Source organism: Triturus cristatus, chromosome 1_1 (genome assembly GCF_964204655.1).
Source record: "Triturus cristatus chromosome 1_1, aTriCri1.1, whole genome shotgun sequence".
Taxonomy (NCBI): Eukaryota; Metazoa; Chordata; class Amphibia; order Caudata; family Salamandridae; genus Triturus; species Triturus cristatus.
Window position 1 is genome coordinate 97,072,103 of NC_140579.1, and position 21,824 is coordinate 97,093,926.

The 21,824-nt window shown below is 45.0% G+C and overlaps 1 protein-coding gene across 1 annotated transcript in view; it reads right to left on the reverse strand.

Moving 5' to 3' along the window:
- Window positions 1-340: 340 nt before the first annotated feature.
- LOC146869609 (amine oxidase [copper-containing] 3-like) overlaps window positions 341-21,824 on the reverse strand; it is a 78,919-nt gene continuing 57,435 nt past the window's right edge. The window contains exons 3-4 of the mRNA XM_085608596.1: window positions 15,607-15,736; window positions 341-2,769 (exon numbers count right to left, since the gene is read on the reverse strand). Coding sequence (XP_085464722.1) covers window positions 2,485-2,769; window positions 15,607-15,736 — 415 coding nt within the window. The 3' untranslated portion in view covers window positions 341-2,484. The remainder of the gene's footprint in view (window positions 2,770-15,606; window positions 15,737-21,824) is intronic.

A 21,824-nucleotide genomic window follows, 5' to 3' on the forward strand; every position in this document is an offset into this window, starting at 1 on the left:
CTAGAGTAGAGTGGTGCAGAGTGAAGTGGCAATAAGGGGCAGTGGCATAGAGTGGTGTGGTGCAGAGTGGAATAGAGTGCAGTGGTGTAAAGTAGAGTGTAGTGAGTGGCGTGGAGTGGTGCAGAGTAGAGTGGAGTGATGTAGAGTAGAATATGCAGAGTGTGGTAAAATGCCATTACAGACAACACATTTTCAATTGAAATGACCATTACATTTGCAGAAACATACAGTTTTACTAATAAAACTATACAGCGCACATACAATAATGTGTGGAAATGGCATTACCTAGTGCATTGACTTGTTTTGATCATATCAAAGTATTTGATTCCAACACACTTCAGAATGAACAAAAAATGTGCTTTATTTGTGCGTTCGAAATTCTGATATATTCTGAAATACTTGCACAATTCATTTAAATGTTGTTGTGTGCTAGAAAAAACTCTTTACTACCCCAGTATCCAACAAGATGGTCACATAAATCCTCTCACTTTTAAGTAAGAGAAAGAAAAGTAAACACAAAGCTCCATCAGAAGACAGAGACTGATATTTAATTTTAAATTGTTTAAATTGCATTTATATAGCACTTCCTATCCCTGACAAGGCATTGAAGTGCTTTACAGTGAGTAGCACGCTACCCAGGAGCCCATAGTTAGTGGTCAGTCCATTAGTTATTGGGGCTAGTTTTGAATACGAATTCCATGCATTCATGCCAGTTTCTTTGTGTTGTATTATTGACACAGATCTGATGATTGTAAGGGGCTCTGTGCTTGCTGGAATTAACAAGAGAGTCATGGTTTCCAAAAAGAGGTTAAGATGAATAGGCATGACATTTAGAACAACTTGTAACATAAAAGGCAGGCAGAAGGGAGAAGGGAAACCGTGGTGCACTAAATTGGGGGATGGAAGTAAGTAAAGTTTGATAGAATGTAAAATTTCATACAAATTGTAAGGAATAATACAGGTGTAGAATGTTTACATGCAATTTGTGGATGTAAACCCGCTGAAAGAAATACTTTTAAATTCTGCTCCTACGAAATGTAGCTCACGCAATCTTTCTAGAGACACTTAAGAGGTGACACCAATAATTCTAACAGTGAAAAGAAAGCCCAGTGCTTGTTGAGACAACACTACTGTCAAGTAGTGCAACAAATAAACACATTTTATTACCTGTAATCACACTGAGAACACCCCAAAGAGACCCCTTATACCTACTATAGCAGTATATTTGATACTGTAAAGAATTGTTACGAGTATGCAAATCATATGCACCATAAACTATACATATAATTTGAAACATATGTAAACACCCACCAATTTAAAAATACAAGACAACAGATACACACATTGCAGCAATCATTAGCATGTTCATTCCACGTTTGTGACTCATTCAATACCTGATTCAAACAGTGTTGCCCATTGCATGCTCCTGAAGACCACCCCCACAGAACACACAATATGTCCAGCAGAGTGGATGTGTCTGAGGTCACCTCCACCTTCTAGCATCTACCCTTGTCTTTGAATGCACAGTGAACGTGACGAGATAAGAACAAGATTTACAGGCCTGTTTACAGAAAGGACCACTCATGGAAGAATACAAGGAGAGTTGGTGTGCTTTGCTCCCTGGGAGGGACAAACTCACCCTGCACAGCCTAAACCAAATAAAGCCAGCAAATAGAGGGTCAGAAAATGTAAGTTACAAACAAACAAAGCTAATGGTAAGCCACGGGTGGAATGCATTCCCAAGGAAGCTTTCTGAATGTCCCCAAGATGTCTTTAGCAGCTGTCTGGAAGGCTTCGACCTAAAAGAGGACTGAAACAATGTGAGCAACTTGTTGTTTAAGCCAAATGATTGGCTACAGCTCAATCAGTCGGAAGGTACGCTTAGGATTGTTTTAGGTGTGGCCAATAATATTGACTAAAACCTCCCTATATCTAGCTGCATCAGCTTTCCAGACTAGAAAGTTATGGAAACCTTGTGAGCTGCCTTGAGTAAGAGAGGTGAGAGTGAATTCCAGTGGAATAGATTAGTGTGAAAATATATAAATGCTCCCAGGTTTAGTGTTAGTATCAGTACTGACTAAACAATAATACGACTATAGAGTTTAATAGTGGTAATATGGCTATAGAGTTTTACGGAGGGAGGTAGGAATGGGCAGGCTGGATGGGCCTACAAGTTTCAATTAAGGTGCTTATTTTTTGATGGGGGTTTCCTTGAAAACCTCTGAGCTACAGCAAGACCAATGAGCATAGTACTTGCATGCTCAATAGAATAAAAGAGAAACGTGTACTTTTAAGCAGGCCAAGGAAATCAGCAAACAATTTGGAAAAAAAACATTTGTATTCAGGTGACCTCAAGGCGGATTGGTTAACAATAGGGCGTGGCCCTCCAGATACAGATGTCTTGGAGGCTGAGCATTGGCAATGCCAGCTCTCACTAGCCTAGAATTTGCCAGCCACTTATGCAGGTGGCTTAGTCGATGATGCTTATATAGTTACAATGTTCTGAAACCCATCGTAGGTGAATGGCGGGCGTTTTAGGGGACATGAAGACTCCTTTAACTGGCAGGCGAGCTGGTTGACTTCGCAGGTGGTGTACTTCTGGTCACTTCGGAAGTAGACCCCATCAGGAGAGTAGAGGGAAGGGTCTTTATCAAAATAGTTGAATGGTCTCAGAAAAAAACCTGCAGAGTTTCCTGCCGTCGCAGTGTTGGGAACGTCCTCAGAGTGTGGAATGTGAAGGAAGCCAGCAGTGATCCAGGCAACCAGGTCCTGGAGAAATGAGAGACCAAAAATATTGATTTGTTTAATAACTGTGTAAAATTGTATTCACTTTTTTTTCATCCCCTTTGCACCTGCCCTCCATCAGTGATTTACGTGTCATTGCAGGTCAAGACACACCTGTAGCAGCCATTGACCATTAATTTATGACCCTAAACAGCAAACAAATTTCCTCATCGTATATGGTACACCAGAAACCTTTTATTGCTATTGTATTGTATTTATTTTACTGTTGTAAATTATATATAAAGAAACCTCAAACTCAATGTAAATTGAGACAGTCCTCAGACCTTTTGCCTGTAACTGTTCTGTTGAACTGTTTAAGTAAACAAACTGTTCCTGTTCTGCCAAATGCCTTTGGTCTTCTGTTTTTCAGGGAAATCCAATTTCAAGCAACACAGCAATCAAACGTGACTGTTTATAAATGTTCCTAGGACTTATGCCAGGGATCATAACACTGATCTAATTGAGTAGTTCTCTCAAAAAGTAGGTTGAGAACAGGAGACAATGTCAATAATGAAACACAATTGTGTGTTAGTGTGAGAGCTCAAATCTATGGACATCATAATCCCAACAACACTTTTATCCATATAGTGGCTGCTTGTGGGGAACAGGAGCCCCCAAAGTACACTGGAAAGAAATGCGAGAAAACGGGAACAATCCAGAGCCCAGAAATAATCTTAGTTTGATCATCTTTATCTTCCCACAAGCTAACAGTGGAACAACCTGATCTGAACAATTTGAGGACACTGAAGGGGATATTTAAATAATAGGTCGGTAGCAAACTCTATCACATCTTCTGCACAGATGTTCAGTGGTAACTGGCAGTGCCAACTAGTGGCATCACTGTTGTGGTTGTGCTTGCCTCTGCATATCCAACAACGGAGAGGAAAGGAGAGTCTGAAGAGGAAAGCATGGCAGGGAGCATCTAAGGCTCAGCCGCAACTTGTAAGATCAAAAAAGCTCCTTTCCACAAATGTGAACACATAACAGGACCTCTGAAAGGATTGCTGGGACTATGAAATGTGATCGGTGGAAATGATTGTCTGCTGCTCCTGGCATTATTCTGGGCAGCATCCCATAAAATATGTTTTGCTTCTTGATGCCACTACAGAAAGGGACCAAGCATATACATCTCGACCAGAAGAGTAAGGCACCACAACTGTAAAGCACTGTCTTACCGCATAATTAACCCCCAAAGTGTTTCTCTATTATTGAACCTCATGGAACTTGAGCTCATACGGCATGGCAAGCTACAGGCCCATGTCGTACACAACTCACTTCAGATTTTCCAGTAAGACAACAAATATGATGTAGGGAAATGTTTGAACCAATGCTTCTTGACCAACAAATGTATCTCCTCTGTTCTCTTACTGAAGGGAACTGTGAAACCATCAAGGAACTTCAAAAACTGAAGAACCGGGCAATAATTAAATTTGATCAGCTAAAAGTACGAAACTAAAGGTGACACGTTTTATTTATTTTAGATTTGTCAGTTGTGGAAAACGTCCCTGACTAAGACGTTTGACCATGGTTGGGTTGGTTGACGCTCTTCGTTGATGGTCTTCTTCTTGACACACTACCCTGTGCCTTGCTAGATTTCACTGCTTATTTACTAAGTTTTAATTTTTCTCAATAAGCTGAGCTGCAGCAGCTGGTTTATGAGACCTGAACAGGTGACGTCAAACGGGGCAATTGCTGGAGGTATATGGAGCCGATATAGAGATATGGAATCATGGGATTTGAATTCAATTCTCTGCTCCGCCAGAGTCAAGTGGAGAGATGTCAGAGTGGCTGTATGAAATGTTTACGGAGTCAGTTGGGACAGTGCTGGTGAGGTCAAAGCTATTGCTTGAAGTCATATTTAGTTCTCAGAGATCGCATTATCGGAAGGTCAAGTGAGAGAAACCTTATAAAAAGGGATTCAAATGCAGGTGGGCCTGCACTCTGCCTAAGAGAGAAGAGTTTACATCCAGATTAAGTAGAATCTGGAGGTGATTATGGAGACCATGAACATAATTGTGTTTTTCGACTATCAAAATGAGATCAGCATGTGCATGATAGGAGATGAAAGTAGAGCTTGATGAAGAGCATATGAGGATTGGCTAAAGAAGTTAGACATTTCCAATGAAATATCCGTTCTCATAAATTGAGATGAAAGCAAGGGGTGCATTCTTGGCAGGATGATGCAGGCAACTTTTTGGTCTTTGCAGAAGATTTTTGGTAGACTGGTGTGACTGGCAACAATTGTCTGTCTTCAGTGTCTACTATTCTTGCCTGCCAGACACACCTTAAATAGACTTAAACAGATATGCCCCTTTCAAAGCTGCAGTGATACCTACTCGTGACTCAGATTGACGTGTCACTAAAATATCGACGCATGGTTAAAGTTTTCGATGCATTGCAGCCCTTCAGTACCCCAAACTCTGTCCTCATGTAACAATTGTCACTAAGATTTGCACATCCAACAGATGCATCTTAGATGCATGTATCATTGCTTGTATCTTGGGAGAAGTCTCTCTCCCACCATTCCTGTTTGGGCCAACTAGTCAGAATGCATATTGTTTGCGGAAGTCTTTAAACCGCACCACTCAAATAGTTTCCCCATCTATGTGCACCATCAGTTATTGGGAAAAGTATGCCTTTTGCACATGTTGAGTTAATGGGCATTTCTGTGTCTTTTATTGCAGGACTTCTGTGTCATTCCCTACAGAGCCAACCTCCCCCTTCAAACCCTCTTCACGCCTCCGTCTTTCTCTCCTACCCATTATTTTACTACCTAATACACATAGTTAGAGCTCGACAATTAAATTGATACCTTTGTGGAAGTAAAATGCTGTGCTTTGGCCTCACATTAATTTCCACACATCTCCTGAAATCCAGTTATAGCTTTCTCTTGGAATTGCAGCCCATAAATCCCTCTGGCTCATGCACATTTAGCAATGTAATACAAACAATAGACAATGTTACACTCTGCACACCTTTGATTTCACAACCTGTGTCCTCTTCGCATGCAGGGGCTTAAGATGACTTTGCTGAAGCATCCTTTGTCAAAATCAGAGCTATAAAGTGCACCCCTTCAGCCACTGCGGCAGTAAGTCCCTTAGTCTGACGGGGCAGCACTTGTCCATGCATTTTGAAGGAATATATGACGTTACAACGCATGCAATTACAACGCATGCTTTTACAATGCAGTCTTTACATTGCAACTACCATTACATTGTATGATTTTACAACACGTCATTACAATGTATTTTTTAAAACTACCATTACAGCGCATTCCATTACAACACATACCATTACAACGCATAATACATTTAGGGCAACAGTAGGGTAACTGTTGGATAGTGTAGGGGTAAAAATTACTATTCCCACTCCAGTAAGTGCAACAGTAAGAAAAGTGTTGGATAGTGTAGGGGTAAAAATTACTATCCCCATGCACCCCAAAACCCATACCCACTCTAATGCTAAACAAATCTCCATTACTTACCTTATAATGCGTTGTAATGGTATGCGTTATAATGGCATGCGTTGTAGTGACATGCATTCTAATGGCATGCTTTGTAATGGCATGCGATGTAAAGGCAGTTGCATTGTAACAGTTGCGTTGTAAAGGTAGGTCATTGTAATGACTGCGTTGTAATGGATGTTTCTCCTTTTGAAGATTTCATCACCACTTCAGTTAAAACTAATATCCCATTTACTTATCGGTAATCTTCATTACCCCGAGTAAAGTCCTGCCCATCCCAATCATGTCCCTTCCCACCCCTTCTCTTTTGTTGTGTCTGGTCTTGGTACTAGCAGGCATGGAGGCAGGTGGGAGGGGCCTTTATTCAATTAAAATAAAGAAAAATACTAGCGTGTTAGAGAGGAGGTCATATGGGGGGGTAATGGCCCCATACACAAGCAACAGACCAAACCCCCATTATGATAAGAACTGCAGTCCCAGATACTAGCAACAGACTCGGGCCCCGAGCCCATTACAGCGGCAGCACGTCATAACCCCGCTGTCAATACAACCAATGAGCACAAACGCATACAGAAAACCAGGCCCCATTCTTATAAAAAACTGAAGGTCTCAGGCCCCGATAGCAGGTCAAACTCCACCCACCATCAGTAAAATACAAGCATTTGCAATGCAATAGGTCTCGCATTTATAAGAGTTTGAGCTATTGGCATTGTAAAATTACAATGCCTTTTATTTATGTTTTGGTTTTATAACAAATAAAAGGCATTGTCATTTACAGTGTCTGTAGCATAAACTCGCATAAAAGCAGTGTGTGGAGTGCAGCAGTGTGCGGCGTGCAGCAGTGTGCGGAGTGCAGCAGTGTGCGGTATGCAGCAGTGTGCGGCGTGCAGCAGTGTGCGGCGTGCAGCAGTGTGCGGCGTGCAGCAGTGTGCGGCGTGCAGCAGTGTTTCGCGTAGCAGTGTGAGGCATGCAGCACTGTGGCGTGCAGCGGCGTGCAGCAGCGTGCGGCATGCAGCAGTGTGCTGCGTGCAGCAGTGTGTTTCGTGTAGCAGTGTGAGGCATGCAGCACTGTGGCGTGCAGCGGCGTGCAGCAGTGTGCGGCGTGCAGCAGTGTGCTGCGTGCAGCAGTGTGCTGTGTGCAGCAGTGTTGTGCAGCATGCAGCAGTGAGTAATGCAGCAGTGTGCAGCAGTGTGTGGTGTGCAGCAGTGTGCCGGTTGCATCAGTGTGTGCCGTGCAGCAGTGTGTGGTGTGCAGCAGTGTTTCGTGTAGCAGTGTGTGGCGTGCAGCAGTGTGTGGTGTACAGCAGTGTGTGGCATACAGCAGTGTGCGGCGTGCAGCAGTGTGCGGCGTGCAGCGGTGTGCGGTATGCAGCAGTGTGCGGCGTGCAGCAGTGTGGCGTGCAGCGGCGTGCAGCAGTGTGCGGCGTGCAGCAGTGTGCTGCATGCAGCAGTGTGCGGCGTGCAGCAGTGTTTCGTGTAGCAGTGTGAGGCATGCAGCACTGTGGCGTGCAGCGGCGTGCAGCAGTGTGTGGCGTGCAGCAGTGTGCTGCATGCAGCAGTGTGCTGCGTGCAGCAGTGTTGTGCAGCATGCAGCAGAGACACGTGGAGGGTGAGGAGAGACACGTGGAGGGTGAGGAGAGACACGTGGAGGGTGAGGAGAGACACGTGTAGGGTGAGGAGAGACACGTGTGGAGGGTGAGGAGAGACACGTGTGGAGGGTGAGGAGAGACACATGTGGAGCGTGAGGAGGAGACACCTGTGGAGGGTGAGGAGGAGACACATGTGGAGGGTGAGGCAGAGGGTGAGGAGACACGTGTGGAGGGTGAGGAGAGACACATGTGAAGGGTGAGGAGAGACACATGTGGAGGGTGAGGAGAGACGTGGAGGGTGAAGAGAGACACATGTGGAGGGTGAGGAGAGACACGTGTGGAGGGTGAGGAGAGACACGTGTGGAGGGTGAGGAGAGACACGTGTGGAGGGTGAGGAGAGACACGTGGAGGGTGAGAAGAGACACGTGGAGGGTGAGGAGAGACATGGAGGGTGAGGAGAGACACGTGGAGGGTGAGGAGAGACACGTGGAGGGTGAGGAGAGACACGTGGAGGGTGAGGAGAGACATGGAGGGTGAGGAGAGACACGTGGAGGGTGAGAAGAGACACGTGGAGGGTGAGGAGAGACTCGTGGAGGGTAAGGAGAGACACGTGGAGGGTGAGGAGAGACACGTGGAGGGTGAGGAGAGACACATGGAGGGTGAGGAGAGACACGTGGAGGGTGAGGAGAGACACGGAGGGTGAGGAGAGACACGTGTGGAGGGTGAGCAGAGACACATGTGGAGGGTGAGGAGAGACACGTGTGGAGGGTGAGGAGAGACACGTGTGGAAGGTGAGGAGAGACACGTGTGGAGGGTGAGGAGAGACACGTGTGGAGGGTGAGCAGAGACACGTGTGGAGGGTGAGGAGAGACACGTGTGGAGGGTGAGGAGAGACACGTGTGGAGGGTGAGGAGAGACACGTGTGGAGGGTGAGGAGAGACACGTGTGGGGGGTGAGGAGAGACACGTGGAGGGTGAGGAGAGACACGTGTGGAGGGTGAGGAGAGACACGTGGAGGGTGAGGAGAGACGTGGAGGGTGAGGAGAGACACGTGGAGGGTGAGGAGGGTGAGGTGGAGGGTGAGGAGAGACACGTGGAGGGTGAGGTGGAGGGTGAGGAGAAACAGAGTTGGAGGGTGAGGAGAGACGGAGGTGGAGGGTGAGGAAAGACGGAGGTGGAGGGTGAGGAGAGACCGAGGTGGAGGGTGAGGAGAGACCGAGGTGGAGAGTGAGGAGAGACCGAGGTGGAGGGTAAGGAGAGACCGAGGTGGAGGGTAAGGAGAGACCGAGGTGGAGGGTAAGGAGAGACCGAGGTGGAGGGTAAGGAGAGACCGAGGTGGAAGGGAATCAGAAGTGGAGGAGAGAGGGAGGTGGAGGGTGAGGAGAGACAGTGGTGGAGTGGAGGGGAGGGGAGGATATCACTTTTACTTCCTCTCCTAGTGTAAGGTAATGCCCCCACCCCACAGGCCCTGCCGGGGCCGAGAGCAGATCACTGTTCGCATCAGCCGTCACCCGAGACCGCTCCGTACTTGTTGGTAAATAGAGGTTCACTATCTGTTGATATTGGGATTCACTTGGGGGGCTGACTTACCTCCTCCACCCCCAGGGCCAACACTGAGAAGGCATCAGAGACCTGGTGCTGCCTATGTTGCAGTACTGCGAGAGAGAGGGATGGGGGGGCGGGCGAGGAAGAGGAGTGGGGTTAGAGAAGGTACAGGTGGGGAGAGAAAGAGGAGAGAAGGGACAGAGACAGAAAAGGAGCAAAAAAAGAATTAGAGAGAGTAAAGAGGAGAGTTGGGGAAAATGAAAACATTACGAGAGAACATGAAGCAAAGAGGTGGAGAGAGAAGATGGGAGAGAGTAAGGACGCAGCCAAGAGATAGGGCAGAGACAAAAAGAGTCGAAACAATACAAAAGTATTTCCCAAACTCGTAAATAACCACGGGCCAAACAACTGATCTGCAATGAAGCATCCGAATCCGGTATATCATGACGTTAACCATGCAATAAAAAATAAATTAAAAACAAATAAAAAAACACGTATACACCATGTTGACCCTTTTCCATGCAACGTATTCTAAAACGCCATTCTCATTCATACATTCACAGCAAACCTGTTCACAAGGGTGACAGAAAATGTGGTATTAGTGTTATATTTTTATTTACATCCATACCCGCTCACTAATGCAATTAAAAGATTCATGACCACACGGTTAAACAAAACGTACTGATTGGCCTTGCCGTGAAGGAGAAACACGTGTTGACACACACCCGATCTGTGAAACGTTCACCCCACTTTCTCAAAATTGAAACCAGTGCATGTGTCCGACGAACTTCCTGCCGCTTATCTGAATGCACCAGTGGCAGAAGATAGTCACCATCTTGCAACAACACAATTAAAGGGAGGCATGTCTGTCTCTCCCCACCGCCACATGTCTCTGAGTTTTACTGTCTCATGCGAGATCCCCCTCCAGGAGACAGCTGACACCGACTCTTCCCCTGAGACAGTATGGGAGATGCGTGTGTGTGCATAGTGTGTGTGTCTATATGTATATATCTGTGTGTGTATGCATGTGTGTGTGTTTGTATGTGTATATGTTTGTGTATGCATGTGTGTATTGGTGTGCAAGTATGGGTGTGTCATTGTGTTCATTTGTCTTCATGGATGTGTACACATATGTTTGTGTGTATACCTCTGTGTATGCATGTTTGTGTGTATGTATATGTGTTTGAGTATGTTGGTGTGCGTGCTTGTTTATATGTGTATGTGGGGTTGGTGTGTTGGTGTGCATGTATATGTATATGTTTATGCATGTCTGTGTGTGTTTGTATATGTTCATATGTGTGTGTAAATGCATGTGTGTGTTTGTATGTGTGCATAGTTGTGTATGCATGTGTGTGTTGGTGTGTATACATGTGTGTGTTATATGTGTATGTATGGCCGGTGTGATGGTATGCAAGTATTAGTGTGTCAGTGTGCTTGTCTGCATGGATGTGTACATATGTTTTTGTGTGTATACCTATACCTGTAGATCCATAATGGCGTGCATGTATGTGTTTGTGTATGTTGGTGTGCATACATGTTTACATGTGTATGTATGGCTGGCGTATTGGTGTGCATGTACGTGCATATGCTTACATAAGTTTATGTGTGTTGCTGCCTGTGTGTATATGTGTTTGTGTGTATATATGTGCACGTGTGTTTTCGCGTGTGTGTCCTTCACACGTGCCTCCATTGGAAACCTACGCCAAGCGTGAGTTGAGATGTGGGAACAGCCAGTAATTCTGTCCGACTCCCGACATTGTCATAAAATACATTAGTAAATGCATGAAACGAATTTTTAATTTCCCTTTATGCGGTTTCTAGTAAAGGAGGGGTTCAGCCCTCGGTGGAGGGGGGTTAGACGGGGGTGCCCCGCTGGGTTCCAGAACTGTGTGCTCACTGTAACACAACTCAAACACCGTCTTTTGTCACACTCGTGGCCCGGCGCGTTGTGTATGGGGTCAGGCATCCTTCTGAGCCGTCCTCTTGTGTAGCGCTTCGAATCCGGAGGTCGCCTGATTCTAAGCGCTTCCACGTTTTGCCTGTAAGGGAACAGGGACTATGAGAGCGAGGGTTTCTCAGCATTGCTTCCTCCTGGCCATGTTTGACACTGCACACGTCCAAGGAGGTACATTAAAAAGAGAGTAGGACATCCGGGTATTAGCGGGGGTTTGCGAAGTGTAGGGGGGGCTGTCGAGGGTCGTTCGCTGTAGTTTCCAGGTTCACCGAGACTAGTTTCTCTCTTGCCTATTTTCCTTGGATACTTTCCTTCAACTCATTCATATACCGTTGACGAACCCATCGAGCTGGTTACGGTGAAGAAGGGTCATTCCCCAAAGTTGGGTGGTGAGACCACAGCTGGCCTGTTGATGCTGTCAACCCTCTGGTGCTCGGTAAACACTGAACTGGATTGCAGAGACGTCTTGCCAACTTGAACGCGTTCTGTAGAAACTAGAATGGAAATCTGGCGGGAAAAACAAAAAAATCTTATGGTCGGCAAGAAAGTGAAAAAAAATGTAAGTGTCGCTTGGTAGGCGAGTGGGGAGAGAGAGAGAGAGTCGGAAAACGAGTATGGGAGTCATGGTGGATAACCGTGGACCACACAAGCAGGCAGAGGGATGGGGGTGATACTCACGGACTGCTAGCGCCTGCTGACGGCCTTTCTCAATGAAATGGCGCCAGAGCCAAGGGTCAAATTAACAAGCCCGGCGGAGGCGAGACCTAAAAATCAGAGGGAAGAGTGCACTTGAGGGCAAAGAGGAAAACATACAGGGAAGAGTATGTGAGGGCAGAGAAAAAAAATACAGAGGGAAAAGCACGTGAGGGCAGAGAGAAAAATACAGAGGGAAGAGTCCATGTGAGGGAGGAGAGAAAAATAGAGAGGGAAGAGCTCATGTGAGAGCAAAGCGAAAAATACAGAGGGTAGGGCGCATGTTAGACCGGAGATAAAAACATAGAGGGAAGAGAGCATGTGAGAGCAGAGAGAAAAATATAGAGAGAAGAACACATGCGAGGGCAGAGAAAAAAATACAGAGCGAAGAGCACATGTGCGAGCATAGAGAAAAAATGCAGAGGGAAGAGTACATGTGAGGGAAGAGAGACAAATACAGAGGGAATAGCATGTGTGAGGAAAGAGAGAAAAATAGAGAGGGAAAAGCACATGTGAGGGCAGAGTGAAAATACAGAGGGAATAGCACATGTGAGACCAGAGAGAAAAACATAGAGGGAAGAGCATATGTGAGGACAAAGAGAACAAGTACAGGCTATGCAAAGCGGAAGTGATCGCGTTTGCGATCAAACATCAAAGCGGCGAAAGTGAAAGTAATCGAGCAGAGCATCAAAGGGCTGGGTGAGAAGGGAGGGGGGAATGCAAGGAGCAGAGGAGCAGCTGTGCACGTGCACGCCATCGTGCACTCAAGCTCTAGGCCAGCAAAACATGTAGGTAGCACTTTTGAAAGCCCACTTACAAAATGTCTCAGCGAGACCTAAATAATTGAGGGGCTTACAGCCGCAGCAGCGCACAACCCCGCTGTCATTAATGCTAAAGGCCCCAGGCACTTGCGGCCAACCAGTCCAGATGCCCAGTGTCAATAAAGGTTCGGATCCCATACAATGGCAGGAGGCCAGAACTCCACTGCCAATAAGTGAGTTTTTCTATTTCTCCTGTTCCATACTTGAGTGTCAGAAATCTCAGGGGGCGGCGGCTCAGCTAATAGTACCCGGAGGGGCCATCATGGTGCTTTAAGCTAGCAAGGTTACTCATAGCTTCCTAAGTATATCCATCTGAAGGAAAATACAATTTACCCACAGCTTCAAAGGCTGAAAAGTGCACCCTTAAACTGCCGAATTTGGTGCAGGAAACCAGGGTTCGAGCCTCAAGGTCGCGTCCACATCCTGTGATTCTGGGCAAATGGCTTAATCTCCCCGTGCCTGAATGTGTAATGTAAATACGGTGCTCATGTACAGCGCTCCAATACCTCCGGGTCGAGTTCGCGCTATATGAAAGATGCAAAAAAAAAAAAAAATACAATGCTTGGTTTATTTTATATCTTTGCCTGCTTGACGGACGGATGTTTCCATTTGAAACTTCCCGTCTTAGAAAAACATTACATATTGTATAGTCGCATAGTTACAATATCAGAGTTAACCTATGTCAAAAATTAAAATGGGAAAATGTACATTAATAGAGGTAGAAACTTCAAAGCAACATATATATGTGATTCAAAAAATTTAGAGGTAGAACTTGAATTTCTACCACGCTATTTACGAATTCTACCTAGCCGTACATTAACCCATTCGCTATACGTCCTCCTTAAACTTAACTCACATTTTTTTCTCTCGTACCATGTTTCTATTTTATTGGGTGATACCGCCCATGCCACCTCCTAGGCCCCTGTTTTTCTGCAACATCATAGTGTGGATATTGCCGTTTTCCATAGTGGAAAACGGCGATATCCTAGATGATAGGGCCTGTGGTTTTAGCCACAGAATCCTTCCCCCATGTTAAGTGTGCATTAGTCAGGAATTTAACAGACGTTAAATTCCTGCGTTAACGCGATTTAAATAATCGCTACCCTTCCTTGTTAATATCGCAAAGCTGCCTTTGCGATATTTTCCCTGGTTGGTTTCACAGCCACGCCTACTCTGCATCTCATTAGCGATGCAAAGTTAGGCGTGCTGGAAACGGGCGCTAAGTCAGCAAAACACGCGATAGCAAACGGCCGCAAAAGCGGCGATATTTTTATGGCGCCGCCTTGTTAATATGCCCCTTCATTTTTATCATCGGATAAGTACCTTTAGTATGGACTAGGGAACCTAGTGCAGATTAAATACATTTTGGCTGGTTGGTTGCTTCCTGTGGGGTTTTCCTGGTAGATGGCTCTAGGTGCAGTATTCCTTCCTACAAAATGCTAAACCACCACCAGCAGCCCTGTGAAGTTCCCCATGTCCCTGCTTGTTTTGCAACTCCACTACATGTTTTTTCTTTGAATTCTGGGACGTGTAGACATTGTTTATTCCATAAAAACACGGGATTACAAGTCCAAGAACTCAAAGGAAACAACCCAGACTGGAGAAGCTCATCACACATGGACTTGAGAAACTTGGCAGCTATGCACCAGGACTGCAGGCCTTGGGGGCTCAGAGACCTTATGAATCCTCTCAGAAATGCGTGTTTGATGCCAAGGTCACAAGGCTAAATCCCGGCGGGTCCTCTCAGCCTTTCATTCTTATGAGGTTAATAAAATGAGTACCATTGACTTGGGTGACAATAAACATCTGTTATCCATCGCCAAGATGTCCCAAGGGTGAATGTGTGCTTTACAAATATATTGTGTTATATTGTGTGAAGCTGCTTTTGGGTGCTACCATTGGCAGTGCCAGAGAGCCATCATCCACATAAAACACTCACCTATTGGTGGGGTGAGGGAGCTCCAACAAGGCAAAATATAAATGTTGCCTGGAGCGCAGAATATCCCTATAATGGAGGTGAATGCCACAACTAACCCTTGAGTGCTCAAATCGTTAGACTCTGCTGCTATCTTTTCTCTTCCCAGCCAGGTCATTGTGCTGTTATATGCAATATGCCATAGAAAATATGGGGCAGCAAGCATTTCAAAGAACAAGGGTAGCAAACCAAAATATTGTCAGTCAGAAGACTCCTCAAGACCTGGCTCTTCGAGCAGTAGCAGCACCCCCCTCCCCTCAGCGCCTTGAGACCCTCACGGGTAAGTAGTGCGCTTTACAAGTGACTGATTGATTGATTGATAGTATATGTTTGTTATTGTATGGCTTACCAAATTGCACCAGCACTGTGCCGTCACCTGAAGAGGTGTGGTGCCGCGGCCAGGGCGACTGACTCTGGAATCTGGGGAGCACGGTTCGATTCCCGGCGCCGGCGGCAGATTAGCCCAGCACCATGTGACTCTGGGCAATAGCTTGCTTAATCTTCCCGACGGCCCCCAGTGCCTAGCGACCCTTACGGGTGATTGTTCGCGCTTTACAAGTGTGGATTATTATTATTACAACTTTGATTACCCATTGACTATTTTGTTATAAAACTTGTATACTTAAATACAGAGCATCGGCCATCCTTTGTGTTGATTTCTCATTCATGCATAATCATGTTGGCCATTTCCCAACATGCATCAGTAAATAATGTAATGACTCCTTGGGGACCATTGTCTATATGTGGTTATAAGTGATATGGTTTCACTCTTCTTCCACTGACCTCGTTTGTGATGTTCTCCTCATTTATAAAGTCAGTGAATCTCACAGTCGGTGTCCAGGGGTCGTTTTGGTTGAATATGGAGGTGCTCTGGAGCTCTTCCTCCTTGCGCTTGGTGACCGCCAGCTTGTACCTAGGAGTTAGAAGAGAAGATATGAACATTGCTGAGCTGGGATATGGAAAGGACATTGGTTAGTGGCTCCACTGTCACTGATCCTGGTTAGTCTTTGTAGATTCAACAGAAGGGTTTGAGTATGCGGAAGCCGGGTGGGGGGGTAATGTTTTGGATATACCGCCTACGGTCCCAGTATTCAATAACACTGGCTGTATCAACTTCAGAAGCATGAAACGCATGATATGTTCACTGAGATTGAAGAAACAAGCGCATTAACCCACTGAGGGATTTAGCAAACTGCCTATGTCACAAGTGGGTACACTCACCCCTCCCCCTCACTCCCCCACGAATAAAACAGACATATTTCAGGTTTGCATCACTGTAGACAAATATATAAACTTTAAAGGGCTCAGAGCAAATTCCAAAATGCACACAACTAAAAACCCTCAAACCATCCCAGAGTGCTTGCACATACAACATGAAGACATAATGTTATGCCATTGCCTGAAAACGATACTCAGTGCCAGCAATAAAAGCAAAGTAGTGTTCTCTTACGCCCCCTCACTTTAAACCTACCGAAAATAACTTGGAATAGATGCACAAAATACCCAGATGCAAAATCTAAATTTAAGAATAACCACAACCCACCCCTCACATAAACTGACACCTCAATCTCCCATGGTATTCCTTCCAAACCGTGAGCATTTAATCCCTAACCTACATCATCAATACCCAACATAAAGCGACTACATATCACAATGTCATCGCCTCCTCGACCATCAAATGAATCTCTGATGCCTTCCTACACATCGGCAACATCGTCAATTGTCGCTCCTTTTGTGGCTCTTCACTTTCTCAGTATCAGAAAGACCCTATTACCTCCTTGTTAGTCTTCCTCGCCACATGACTAACAAAGTGAGCTTCAGCTCCACACCAGAACCCTCCAAAGCAAAAAGTCAGCCTCCCAAGCCTCCCATCCCTTCCCAATATGGCCGACCCATTACACCCTGACCTCTACAAGAGGCGGGCCGGCCCAACCCATCAGCCTAAAACTACCAAGCACAACATGAAGCCGATAGCCAGACAGGGAGGGAGGGATGGGAACTCATGTGGTGAGGAAGGCTATTTTCGGAGTAATGAAGGTTACCGGTAAGTAACCGGGGCAACTCTGCTCACGGAATATATAGTTTGAACACAGCAAGAAATGCAAGTACCCACCTTCTTTTTATTGGTAAAATCACAGAGTGGACCAGTAACATCAACTTCCAACAGCATATCAATCCCCTACCCGTCTCCCGAAGCATTGAGAAAACAACCATCTAAGTAGTCAACCACCCTCTACATATCATTAACAAGGGAGTCCCCGTCTGCCTATTTCCTCAAGACCCATCAGCAGCTTTTCATTTTTTGACCAAAAGCCACTCTGTGGAACCCTCTTCAGAACCAGGGCATCACAGATATCAACTTGGCTCCCTAGGTTCATCTTGGGAAGATGGTCCAGATGACATCCTCAAGGTCAAAGATTATCCTCAAGTCCAATGCTACTAACTAAAGATCATCTTTATATGGATTACCTGGTTTTTTACTCACCCAACAAGACATCGATCCTCTGAAATACACGGATGATGCACAGTCCTTTATCACAGTTATCGGCCAACAACTTTGCGTGTTCGAACACCATTTAACCATAGATGTCTGGTGTATTTCTAAAAACCAATGTCCCAAGACTAATTTCATACTTAAAAAATGCAACACTTTTTGCCTGAGCTCGCATCTATTGTTCCGTAAGCAACTTAAAAGGTGGCTTTTTACGGATTACGCTTCTGTTAAGGAGCTTGACTTTGGGGGTGCTTGTTTGGGGTCGCCACCGGTCTTTCTGTTACTCCTCTGCTCTATGCGCTTTGATGCCTTTTGGTCAAATGTGCTCCAGAAATTTTATAAATAAAATTAAATACAAATTTAAAGCCAATCCGTCTAGGACCCATCTTGATCACAGATAGGGTAACTTCCTAATAAACTATTTCTTCAGTGCGTACTTTGTGCTGGTGGTTGCAGGTGGGCAGCACCTGTGCTCTTAACCAGGGGAGCGGGACTTATTTTTCATTCTCAGATTTGTACCCAGACCAAAAGAGAATGGCAGAAAAGGTAGAAAGAGATTAAATTAAGAACAGGTAGCATTGGCATCTGGCAACCCCTGCATTCTGTAGCTCTAGTGGTGTGCTCCAAAGAAAAGGTTTGGGTCCCTGCACTTATTTTATTACATTTTATGTTTGAGAAATTAAGCACTGGGATTCCTGGCACCTCTCTTGCCCCATGTAAAGAGTCATGCCAGCCCTGACAAGATTCCATAGCCCTTGAGTGACTCGTTGCTTCATTCAATTTTTTCCCTTTGTAAACCTAGACGTGTAGTCCTCGATTTATAATGGGATGAAGTCCCGGAATCCATTGAAGAAACCTGGGCTGGAGTAGCTAGTCGTGCATGAACCAGGGCAACTTTGAAGGGCTTCTATACATATTGAGAGGTCTTCATGCAGCTCCATTCCCTTCCTATTTTTCACGTAAGAGCTGAAAAGCAGAAAAGGAAAAACCTGCCCCTCCAACACCGGACTATGCTTCGTCACATATAATAAGGTGTGCTAAACCTATAGAGTTACTCTTGGTCTTTTAGAAAATGACATCTCTTCCATAGGCTACAAAATGGAAGCTTCGAACAGCAGTGTAAGTATACGTACGCCTGTCTCTGACGTCACTTCCAGTGCAAAGGGCAGCTCAGGCGAAAGTAAACACTGTTCCCCAATCCCTGGGTCCTAATAGGCAGCACACACACCTCACTCCTCCACTACCACATCAGGGCTGACTGAATGGACAGAGAGTAATATTTACTAGCCGGTGGCTGTGAGCCAGATTCAAGCCTGTGGTTTCTCTGCCCTTGCTCTGTCCAAGCAGCTAGTGACCAGGCTCAAGAGTAGGCAAGCATTCTACGCCAATGCATCACTGCACTTAAAGAGCAAGTCATTGCCACCAAGGGGTTACTTCCTTTGGTCTTCTTCTGCTTCACCTGGGTCTCCAGAGGTCTGGATGAAGTAGGTGGCATGGCAGATGGTGGCTACTCCACCGCCTCTGAGCAGCACCGAGGGAGGTGAGGTAATGGGCAGAGTACTCTTATGGCCACCGACCAGTGACACTCCTAGCAGCCACAGGTCTATGCAGCTCACGACTGTCAGCATCCGCACTGATGGGGTCCACCATGGCACCAGCTCTCTGTTCCTACTGAGAGCAATGAGCCAGGTAATCAAGGAGGAAGGTGGAGAGAGGCCTTAGAGGAAGGTGGAGACAGCGGCAGGATGACGAGTATTGGGTTTTTATGGAAAGGTAGTTACCAAGGGTCATTATGACACAATGCATCATTTCAGCTGTGCTTTCGTTGTTTATTTCATGTCTCTGAGAACCTGTTGGTGGAGACACAACCCTGTTATTGACAGCTACTCATCAATAATATACATAGTAGACACTATGGTCAAAATAGAACTGGAATATGTTGTGCCATACTATTCAAATAGTAGCCTAGGTGGATGATGTCAGTGCATTTTACCGCTGTGTGACTGAGGCTATACAAATATCCATAGAAAGGTATTTAAATTATCCTCTAAGCAGCATCGTATTCTGTTTTTAAAATACAGGATATCGCTAAAGGGAATATGTGTGCAATATGAGTCCCACTTAAAATGGAGTTCAAATATCATGTACCATTGTTTTCCGCAATGGAACGACTAAAATGGATGGCAGTCTTGGTAGCAACTATAGGAATTGAATATATAACTCAATTTTCTTAGTACAGCTAATTTTCAACGCTGGATTGCATTTAACAACTCACAAAAAGTAACCGGATGGTGTATCAACTAAATGTAAATATGGGTTATGAAAATTAGGAAGCAATTGCTTTGTAAAGACGAGAACCCTCACTCACCCAGAGGTGACATGCTTCATCATTGGGTTCCCTCTTGCACACTGCGACCGCAAGGTACACAGTGTGGGCTACAACTCTCCCTCAGGAGAGGAGCGTGAGGTGTTTTTTCTCCAATGTTTCTATGAGTGAGGGGCAGAGTGCACGAAATATTTCAAAAGTGAGTTTAAAACTATCTCATTAGAGGAAAATAATTTTAATAAGTATCCCATATGGATAGAGCTAAAAAACAGTTCCAAAACTCTCACTGCTCTAGAACATAGTGTGTTGTCTAAAGGCCTGGGTTTTCTTCCCACAAAACTAGGTGATGATTTTATGATTCATAAAGAATTGGCAGAGTTTGTTCGGCAGGTACGATTACACTTTTTCTTTACTAATTTAGATAAGGATGACTCTAATCTCGTTCCAAGTACTGGTTTTAGGAATAAATCTACCTTCCTTCCATCATTAAGTGCCTTCTGGAATAAATACCTTTGAAAAAGCTGTACTCAAAGAATATGAGTCCAGGTCGGATCATCCCAAATAACCCTTCTGTAACATCTCTAATGTTGAAAGGAAATCTATTGAGGAATTAGGAAATGATGCCAACATTACGATTAAACCGGCTGATAAAGGTGGTGCCACGGTCATTTTGGATACTGAGGTTTAACATAATAAATGTCTAAGACAGTTGAATGATGCCAGATTTTATACTCTCATTTTACAGGATCCCACGCCCAGGTTACAGATTAAATCTCTTGTGGAAGAGGGAAGAGACTCCAATTGGATCACTAGGAGTGAGGCAGAATTTTTGATCCAAAAACATCCCAAGGTGTCGGCGTTCTATATTCTTCCAAAAATCCACAAGGAACAAAGACCTCTACCTAGCAGACCAATCGTGTCAGGCATTGGTTCTATCTTAGAACCCCTCTCTAGGTTTGTGGATCATTTTCTTCGACCTATAGTGGCTGAGATGCCCTCATATTTGCAGGACAATAAGCATGTTCTTTGTCTCTTGGATACAGTGTCTTTTGACCCTATGTTGAACATTATGGTGACATATGACGTTGAGTCATTATATACTAACATTCCGTAGAATTACACTCTTGAAATTATAGAACATCTACTTGGGTGTCACCCAGGCGAGGATCAAACACCTAATGCTTTTGTCATGCAGTGTGCTAGGAGGATGGCCTTAAAAGAGAACTTTTTTAGTTATGAAGGTGATCTATATTGACAGACGACTGGAACTTCGATGGGCAGCACCTGTGCCCCCAGCATGGCTAATTTGTATATTTATGGCTTTAAAAACGAAGTTCATATACTCAAGTACCAATCCATTTCAACCTTGCCGCAAACTCTGGAGACGATATATAGATGATATCCTGGTCATCTGGGAAGGTGACCAGAATTCTCTAGATGTCTTACTAACTGGTTGAACTGTCGGGACATTAATCTCAAGTTTACCGGTGAAGTAAGTGCCATGACAGAATCATACTTGGACCTTCGACTATACCCAAAAAATGGGAAGATTCAAACATAATTATACCAAAAATCTATGGCTAGGAACTCACTACTTAGCTACCATAGCTTCCATCCACGTGCCTTATTGACCAATCTCCCGATAGCTAAATTCTTAAGGCTTTTGTAGGAATTGTAGTGAAGTTACAAGATATAAACAACAAGCCAAAAAACTTAATTGAAGAACTACTTGCAAAAGACTATCCTATTAAATTGGTACGTGGAGCAGAAAAGAGAGCACGCAATAACCCCAGAGAAGCACTCCTTGAGTCATATGAAAAACCTGAAAATAAGAGAATGGTTTGTGTGACTACTTTTAGTAATCTGACTGACAACATAAAAAGGCAATTAACAAATCTTGGCACATTCTGAACACGGTGCAATTGACTTTGGAGAAACCACTCTTTGCCTTGAAACGGAGTAGTAGTCTCCGAGACCTACTGGTACATACAAGACCTAGACTGAGACAACAAAGGGTAGACAGAGCACCTTGTGGGGAGCATCCCCGGTGACAGGGCACTTCCCTTGTGGTTCTTGTTCTGTTTGTCCATTTACTAAACATGTGACATAATTGGACATGGGTTTGAAAACACCTCGGTTACTCAATTCACATACAAATTGTAATATGAGCGGAGAAATGTA